Here is a 9460-nt window from a genome sequence, read left to right as displayed (position 1 = left end):
GACACTAGCGCAGGTTTCGCAGTCCATAGGCACCGCAGCGTTCCCAGAGCCAGCGGCCTTCCAGGGAGGGACTTCGGGAAGGGTCACTCCCCCTTTCTCCTCGGCCATTCGGGATCGAGGTATTGGATCAGCCCCCTCAGAGTCTACCAATAGTAAGCAAGAGGCGGGACCAATCACTCCTGCCCCTCTGCCAATCGAGGGCGAGGGGCGGGCCTTGGACGGCCGCCGGAAGCAGGGCCCTGGAGCGAGGAGGAGGGGCCCGCCTCTACGCTTCGGCCAATTGAAAGCAAAGGGTGGGTCCCAGGGCGTGCCCCGGAAGGCGGCGCGGGCTCAGGTGCGGAGGCTGGGCGGCCCGGCTGCGGCCTCCGGCGGCCGGCAGTATGGAGGACGTGAGTGCTCAGCGGCAGGTGGCGAGCGACCGGCCCGCATCCCCCTCCTCTGATGCTGGGCGCCCGGGGCAGAGACGGGGTTGGGAACAGACTTGGCGGAGGGGATCCTTCTGCGCGCGGCTACCGGGCTGCGGTTTGTGGGAGGAGGCGCAGGGGCGCTGGCGGGGTCCGCGCCTTGCTGGCCCTGGGCTTATTTTCTCGTCACAGGAGGCAGGAGGGGCGCCCAGCCCTTGAGGTCGCGTGTCGGGTCCCGGAACTGGGGAGGCCAGCGATGCGCGCATGGCCTCGGGCGCAGGAGCGAGTCCACCTCCTCTTGGCCTCCGGCCTTGGCTCTGAGGGCAGATCTGTCGCTATCATTACACGGAAACCCGCATTGGAGACAAACAATATGATGTTTTAAATGGAGGCCTGGTAGGAGTGAAGGGATTTTTAAATCTTACTTAAGTGGATCCAAACAGGATTATTAAGAAGCCACTGCACTAGTTACAGTGTGCAGAGTGCAGCGTTACAGAGTGCAGCGTAACTGTAAAAGTCTTTGCTTGAGTGTATTAAAACATTTTTAGGAAAAGCATGTATTTGTGCCCAGAATTAACTGGATTACCCATTGAATTACAAAATTCTTGCTCTTGAGAAAATGCAAAGTTGATAGTTATATGAAAGCAGATTTGAGTTAATAAATTAATAGGCATATTACTGAATGAGATGCATCCCGCAAGACACTTGAAATACAATTCAAGCCCTACAATACCTTAGATTCTTGTGCAAATAGTGACCATAGTTCAATTATCTTGACTAAATAGAGACCAAACAATTTCTAATGATAGGACTAAAACCCATGTTTTTACACTATGAGAAAGTGGAAAGCTAACTGTAACACCTGTAAGTAGATTTGAGATTCACATATTTAAAGAAAAATTGATTGTTTTTGAATTTTTAAAGGGTGAGATTCATGAATTGAAAATATGTGGAGAAAATGAGTATCCAAATGGAAAATGAGACTCATAAAAATGTGTGCAGTAAATGCTTCTTGCTTGGTGCTAAGCTGCCTGCAGGTTCTTGGATCTGTAACTTTCAGCTTTAGGATTAGTACAATCCTAGAAATTTGTTTCACAAGATTGGAGAGTAATGTTTCACCAATAGCTACATAGCTAGGTCACTTTAGGTATGAACAATTGCCTACCTTTGGTATTTGTGGATATGATTTCTCCCACCCAAGAGAAAGCTAAAAACTATGTGCTATGTCCTAGGCCCAGACACCTAAATGAATTAAGAGGCAAAAACTTTTTAGTTTGGGTTGTTTGCAAGCGGGCAAACCAATTTTGGCTACTTTAAGGAAGAAAGGGATTTATTTGAAAGAATATAGGGTAGATGAACACATAATTCTCTGAAAGGATTCAAACCAGGGCTGCTTAAGGGATCCAGTGACAGGAGTCCTTTCAGAATCTCTTCTGGGATGGATCTATCTCAACCATGGCCTTTTGTTTGCTCTGTTACTCTAAGAGAGAGTTAGATTGGCCTAACCCTCTTTGGTTTCATGACCATCCTTAGACCAGAGGAAGGTGAAGAGCACTGAAGGATGTTCCCCTTGAGATTGCAGAGGTAGACTTTGGGTCCCCAAAGGGAAAGTAATAATTGTGACAAAAAAGGGAGGAGATGATGTGGACAAACAACAGGTATCTTTTCCAGGTAAGCAGTGTGATTATTTTAAGAGTCTTATTCCTTTCACCGTTCTCTTGCAGATGACAAGTTACAGAGAGAGACAGGATGCTGTTTGTATAGTTTTCCTACATTTCTTATAGGATCCAAAGGACAGTGTATTTGATATAGTCACCAAACACATTGTATTTCATGAACATTGAATAAGTGACAGAAACTATATTGTCCCCAACCCCTTCAGTGTAGTGAGGGAGAACAAAAGGCATACACATAAATGAAATAATACAAGTCAGCACATGAAATGCAATACCTTTTTTGGTTTTAAAGTAGAAAGAAAACAGTTGGCAAGACAAGTTTTATAGAGGATGGAAATTCTGTTGGACCTTGAAAGATGAGTTGGATGCTGAAAAAGATAAGAGAGGGTATTTGTGGGCACTCCAAAAAGCTCATGCAGACCAGAGGAGAAAGTGCATGAAAGGGACCAAGAGAGAGATAAAGTAGACTGCTGTCTTACAGTCAGGGTTTCAGTGCTATCTTTTAAAAAATTCTAGATCCCAACTGTTCAAGAAGTTGGGCCATCTTTCATTCACTCTACACACATATTGAGCACCTGCTGTGTGTCAGGTACTAAAGGTACAAAGAATAAAGTATAATGTAGAGTCCTGCCCTGTGAAGCACACCTGTTCCAACCACTTTCATACCTTGTGCTTTCTGCCTGGAAGAACAAAATATCTGTATATGAAAGGACATTGTTTTGAGATAATAGACATCAAGCAATGAACTAGAGTGATCTTTGAGACATAGGAAACAACACGAGCTGTGTCATTGCCAGCTCACTGCCTAAAGAGAGTTTGTGGGCTATGGCAGAGGTAGGGGCACCAGGTGGGCTTCAGTAGACCCTGAGTTGAGGAGGTGGAGCTGAATCTGGGGATACCGAAGCAGCTTGGGTTCACCAGACAGAGAACCCAGAGAGCAGGGCACTGTACAGAGGGAAAGCTCCAAAGAGTGCAGAATCCCTGTTCAGCTAAGTCCTGTTCTGTATGCCTCTGAGGTAATGCCCTGACGACCGAGGGAAAAAAAAAAAATGACCCAGAAGGACTAGAAGGAGCAGTACTCTCACAAGGACCAGGATTAGTGCTTGTTTTTCCAGCTAGACTGGAAACCTCATAATCACAGGGTGCTGAGTATTAGGAAAGGTCTTACTTCACTTGTAGGGAATATTTAGCACTAGACCAAACATGGTGTGGTCCCACCTAAGAAGCACCTTAAAAGAGTAAAGAGATCAAATTGTTTCCAGTGACTTGACTGAATCCAGAAAAAAGCTCAAGAATATTTACAGGAATACAAAAGTATCCAGCACCCAAAGAGTTAAAATTTTTTGCAGTGTCCTGCATCCAATCCAAAATTACCAGGCATTGCTAATTATGTGATATAATGGAGATGTTAAGTGATGCTATCATGATAATCATTTTGCAGTATATAAGTGTATCAAATCAACTCATGATACACAAACTTACACAATGTGACGTGTTAATTATATCTCAATAAAGTGGAAAAAATGACCAAGCATGCAAAGAGGCAGGGAAATATGACATAATAAATCAATTAAAACTGATTAAAAAATGACATAAATAGCAAACAAGGACATTTAAAACTATTATAACTTTTCTGTATGTTGCAAAGGTTAAAAAGACATGAGAGATATAAATAGACCCACTCAAACTTGTAGAAATAAAAACTACAGTGTCAAAATGAAAAAAAGGGCAGAGGGAACAGCATTGAGGCATCAGGGAAGGCGGCATGTTTGCAAGACAGCTGTTTGACAGGTGGGGAGGGATGAAGAGGCGCAGAGATTGGAAAAATGGCCCCTGGAGGTGTGCATGGACATTAGCTAAGGGAATACCCAAGGAGGTGAGACAGCTGCTGAGGAAGCTAGAAGAATAGAAGTCATGAAGAAAACAGATATCAGAATTTCTCCTTGAGTTATGGCAAACTAATCAGGAAGCTATCTAGGCATTGAATTAAAAAAAAAAAATTGTAGCAGTGTTGAATGCCTACTAGTGGAAATCGAGAAGCCCATCCCAGATCTGGTCATGTCCCAGAGTTCTGTGTTATCTTTATAATCTCGGTGCCCAGAGCCCACCCTTACACCATTTGTCCTCCTCTCTACCCCTTCCAAAGTAAATATATATATATATTATATAATATGTAAATGTTATATATATTTTATATATATATATATCTATATATATAAGAGTCATGCCCGACTCTTTGCGACCCGATGGATAGTAGCCTGCACCAGGTTCCTCCGTCCATTGGATTTTCAAGGCAAGAGTATTGGAGTGGGTTGCCATTTCCTTCTCCAGGGAACCTTCCCAACCCAGGGATTGAACCCAGGTCTCTCACTTTGTAGACAGACGCTTTACTGTCTGAGCCACCAGGGAAGTCTTTTAATATATATATACTAAATATATATTAATATCAACTAACAACAGTCAATTATTAATAATAACTACAATTAAATTATATTAAATATATATGTATTTATACATTGTATATATATTTACTTTGGAAGTAAATATATGTTAAGTCACTAACCCATGTCCAGCTCTTCACAACCCCATGGACTGTAGCCTGCCAGACTCCTCTGTCCTTGGGATTTCCCAGGCAAGAATACTGGAGTAGGTTGCCGTTTCCTTTACCAGGGGATCTTACTGACCCAGGGATTGAACCTGCATCTCGTGCTTGGCAGATGAATTCTTTACCGCTGAACCACCTGGGAAGCCTCACACACACACACACACACACACACACACACACACACACACACACACACGTATGTATGTATATATGCACATATGTGTGTGTGTGTGTGTGTGTGGTGCTGGTGCTAAGTCACTTCAGTCGTATCAGACTCTTGGAGACCCTATGTACTGTAGCCCACCAGGCTCCTCTGTGCATAGGATTTTCCAGGCAAGTGGGTTGCCGTGCCCTCCTGCAGGGGGTCTTCCAGACCCAGGGATCCAGCCTAAGTCTCTTCTGTGTCCTGCATCGCAGGTAGTTTCTTTACCACTAGAACCACATGGGAAGCCCTATATATTTATATATATACATACATATATATGTGAACGGCTGATGCTAACAGCCGATTCATTGGAAAAGTCCCTGATGCTGGGAAAGATTGAGGGGAGAAGGAGAAGAGGGTGTCAGAGGAAGAGATGGCTGGAAGGCATCACTGATTTAATGGATATGAACTTGGGCAAACTTTGGGAGATAGTGAGGGACAGAGAGGCCTGGTGCATTGTGGTCCACGGGGTCACCAAGAGTTGGACACGACTGGGTGACCAAACAACAACAACAGTATGTATGTATGTATGTGTATACATATATATATATATATACACATATCAATTAATTGATGCTTTTGAACTGTGGTGTTGGGAGAAGACTCTTGAGAGTCCCTTGCCCTGCAAGGAGATCTAACCAGTCCATTCTGAAGGAGATCAGTCCTGGGTGTTCTTTGGAAGGAATGATGCTAAAGCTGAAACTCCAGTACTTTGGCTACCTCATGCGAAGAGTTGACTCATTGGAAAAGACTGATGCTGGGAGGGATTGGGGGCAGGAGGAGAAGGGGACAACAGAGGATGAGATGGCTGGATGGCATCACTGACTCAATGGACGTGAGTCTGAGTGAACTCCAAGAGTTGATGATGGACAGGGAGGCCTGGTGTGCTGCGATTCATGGGGTTGCAGAGTCGGACATGACTGAGCAACTGAACTGATGTATACATATATGTATAATGTTAAATCAGAAGATCAAATCAAGATGGTGGAGTAGAAGGACATGTGCTCATCTCCTCCTGTAAGAAGACCAAGATCACAACTAGCTGTTGTACAGCCATTAACAGGAGGATGCTAGAACTCACCAAAAAAGATACCCCATGTTCAAAGACAAAGGAGAGGCTGCAGTGAGACAATAGAAGGGGATACAGTCGTGATAAAATCAAATCCCATACCTTCTGGGTGGGTGACCCACAAACTGGAGAAGAAGAATACTTAAGAAGTTCTCCCTCTGTTGTGAGGGTTCTGAGCTCTATGTCAGTCTTCCCAATATGGGAATCCAGGAAAGGGACTAGGAATCCACAGAGAATCTGACTTTGCAGGCCAGCAGGATTTGATTACAGGATTTCCACAGGACTGGAAGAAATAGATAATCCACTCTTGGAGGGCACAAGCAAACTCTTGCATACACCAGGACTCAGGGGAAAAGAGCAGTGACCCTATAGGAGACAGAACCAGACCTACCTGCTAGTGTTGGAGGGTCTCCTGTGGAGGTGTGGGTTGTCAGTGGCTCACTGTGGGGACAGGGGCACTGGCAGCAGCAGTCCTGGGAGGTGTTCCTTGGCAAGTGAGCCCTCTTGGAAGAGGCATTAGACCTACCATAGAGCCTGTAGACTCCAAGGCTGGGTTGCCCCAGGCCAAAATACTAGCCCCACCTGTCCCATCAGCTGATAATTGGATTAAAATTTTACCCAGCCCACAAGAATAAGACCCAGTTTTTCCCACCACCAGTCCCTCACATCAGCCTCATTCACCTGAGGTCAGAAGGAAGAAGCAGGAAGAACTACAATCCTGAAGCCTCTTGAATGAAAACCACAACCACAAAAGTTAACTGAAATGAAAAGGCAAATAATTGTCTCCCAGATGAAAGAACAAGATAAAACCCCAGAAAAATAACTAAATGAAGTGGAGCTGGGTCCAGGAAAAGAATTCAAAATAATGATAGTGTAGATGATTCAGAATCTTGGGGAAAAATTGAAGCAGATGTAAGAAATGTTTACAAAAGACCTAGAAGAACTAAACAAACAAAACAGAGATGAACAATACACTAGAAGGAATAAGTAGAAGAATAACTGAGGCAGAGGAACAGATAAGTGACCTGGAAGACAGAATGTGGAGATCACTGTTGTAAAACAGAATATAGAAAAAAAATGAAAAAAAAAAAGAAGTCAGCCTAAGAGTCCTCTGGGACAATGTTAAGTGCACCAACATTTGCATTATGGGGGTCTCAGAAGGAGAAGAGAGAGAGAAAGGATCCGAGAAAATATATGAAGAGATGGTTTTAGTTGAAAACTTACCTAATATGGGAAAAGAAATAGTCAACCAATCCAGGAAGTGCAGAGAGTCCCAGGCAGGATAAACCTGAGGAGGAATACACCAAGACACAATGTAATTAAACTGACAAGTTAAAAACAAAGATAAAATATTAAAAAGTAATGGGGAAAATGACAACATACAAGAGAATTCCCATAAGATTTTTAGCTGATTTCTCAACAGAAACTCAACAGAAATTCCCTTCAACAGAAGAGAATGGCGTGATATATTTAAAATGATGAAAGGGAAGAATCTACAACCAAGAATACTCTACTCAGCAAGACTCTTGTTCAGATTTGATGGAGAAATCAAAAGCTTTCCAGACAAGCAATAGTTAAGAGAATTCAGCATCACCAAACCAGCTTTACAATAAATTTTAAAGGAACTTCTCTTGGCAGGAAACACAAGAGAAGGAAAAGACCTACAAAGAATTAACCCAAAACAGTGAAGAAAATGGTAATAGGATCACACATATTGATAATTACCTTAAATATAAATGGATTAAATGCACACCAAAAGACATAAACTGGCTAAGTAGATGAAAACATATGCACGTATGCACTTCCACTTACCACGTCACTCTACTTAACTCCCCAAATTGTATGCAGTTATTTTATACTGTTAGGTTAATCATGTTTCTGTTATGACTTGTAACTGTAAATATCTTTTTTGTGTGTATGACTATTAAATGTGGGAACTGATAAGCATCTTTTACTATTGTGAAAAAAATTATCTACTCTCTTCACAACACTCAAATATATATACATTACAGATAACTGTAGTCACTGGGCCACAAATTATGTTTCCCCAGGACTTATTTGCCATCAGATTTTTACATTTTGACCACTTTCACTCATTTCTCCTACTCTCCCATCCCCTTCCTGTGGCAGCCACCAATCTATTTTCTGTATCTATCTTCAGTTTTTATAGATTCCACATAAAAGTGAGATCATACAGTAATTGTCTTTCCCTATTTGATTTATATTACTTGATATAATTCCTTCAAGGTCCATCCATGTTGTTGCAAATGACAGGGCTTCATTCTTTTTTATGACTAAATAATAATTTGTTATATAAAAATATATTAGATTGTTGCCATGTCTTGGCTATTATGAATAATGCTGTGATGAACATGGGAGTACAGATAACTTTGAGATAAGATTTTGTATCCTTTGGATATACACCCAGAAGCAGATTTGCTGGGCCATATAATAATTCTATTTTTGATGTTTTGAGGCCCCTCCATACTGTTTTCCACAGTGGCTGTACCAATTTACATTCCCACCATCAATGCTCAAGGGTTCCCTTTTCTCCATATCTTCTCTAGCACATATTATCTCATCTTTTTGATAAAAGCCATGCTAATAAGTGTGAGTTAATAGCTCATCGCTGTTTTGATTCGCATCTCCGTGGTGATCAGGGATCTAAGCATCTTTTTGTGCATCTGTTGGCCATCTGTATTTCTCTTTGAAAAAATGTTTATTTGGTTCCTTTGCCCATGTTTTAATTGAATTGTTTTTGGTTTTGTTTTTTTGCTATTGAGTTGTATGAAACAGCATTATTATTAATATACATCAATTTATAATGGTCAAACAAAATGTGATATATCCGTATAATGAAATACCATATTCATCAATAAAAATGAACTGATTACTGATACATGCCACAACACAGATGAACTCTAAAACATATTCAGTACAAGAAGCAGGACTCAGCACATTTTTTATGATTTCATTTACATGAAATGTCAAAAAAAAAAAAAAAAAGAATCTATAAAGACAGATTATAGGTTACCTAGGTCTAGGGACAGAAATGGGGAGTGATTATAAATGGGCATGATTAACATGTTGCAGGTGTTCTAAAATTGTTGTAATAGTTGCATAACTATAAATATACAGACATTTATTGAGTTGTATACTTAAGCTTGGAGAAGGCAATGGCACCCCACTCCAGTATGCTTGCCTGGAAAATCCCATGGATGGAGGAGCCTGGAAGGCTGTAGTCCATGGGGTCGCTGGGGGTCAGACATGACTGAGCGACTTCACTTTCACTTTTCACTTTCATGCGTTGGAGAAGGAAATGGCAACCCACTCCAGTGTTCTTGCCTGGAGAATCCCAGGGACGGGGGAGCCTGGTGGGCTGCCGTCTCCGGGGTCGCACAGAGTTGGACACGACTGAAGTGACTTAGCAGCAGCATACTTAAGCTAGTATATTTTATGTTATATACATTATATCTCAATAAAGCTGTTGAATAAAGTATT

General features: G+C 42.0%; 1 protein-coding gene across 2 annotated transcripts in view; it reads left to right on the top strand.

Annotated features, from left to right (window-relative positions):
• Positions 1–347: 347 nt before the first annotated feature.
• TMEM192 (transmembrane protein 192) overlaps positions 348–9460 on the top strand; it is a 28597-nt gene continuing 19484 nt past the window's right edge. Inside the window, exon 1 of one of the 2 annotated variants that reach the window (XM_052654939.1) lies at positions 348–389. In XM_052654939.1, coding sequence (XP_052510899.1) covers positions 381–389 — 9 coding nt within the window. In that variant the 5' untranslated portion in view covers positions 348–380. Of the gene's footprint in view, positions 390–2042; positions 2076–9460 lie in introns of those variants that run through there. The other variant, XM_052654938.1, reaches the window with a different exon arrangement.

The sequence above is a fragment of the Budorcas taxicolor genome, chromosome 17, assembly GCF_023091745.1.
Source record: "Budorcas taxicolor isolate Tak-1 chromosome 17, Takin1.1, whole genome shotgun sequence".
Classification (NCBI taxonomy): Eukaryota; Metazoa; Chordata; class Mammalia; order Artiodactyla; family Bovidae; genus Budorcas; species Budorcas taxicolor.
The sequence above is the reverse complement of the archived record's forward strand: the minus strand, read 5'-3'. Positions and strand labels throughout refer to the sequence as shown.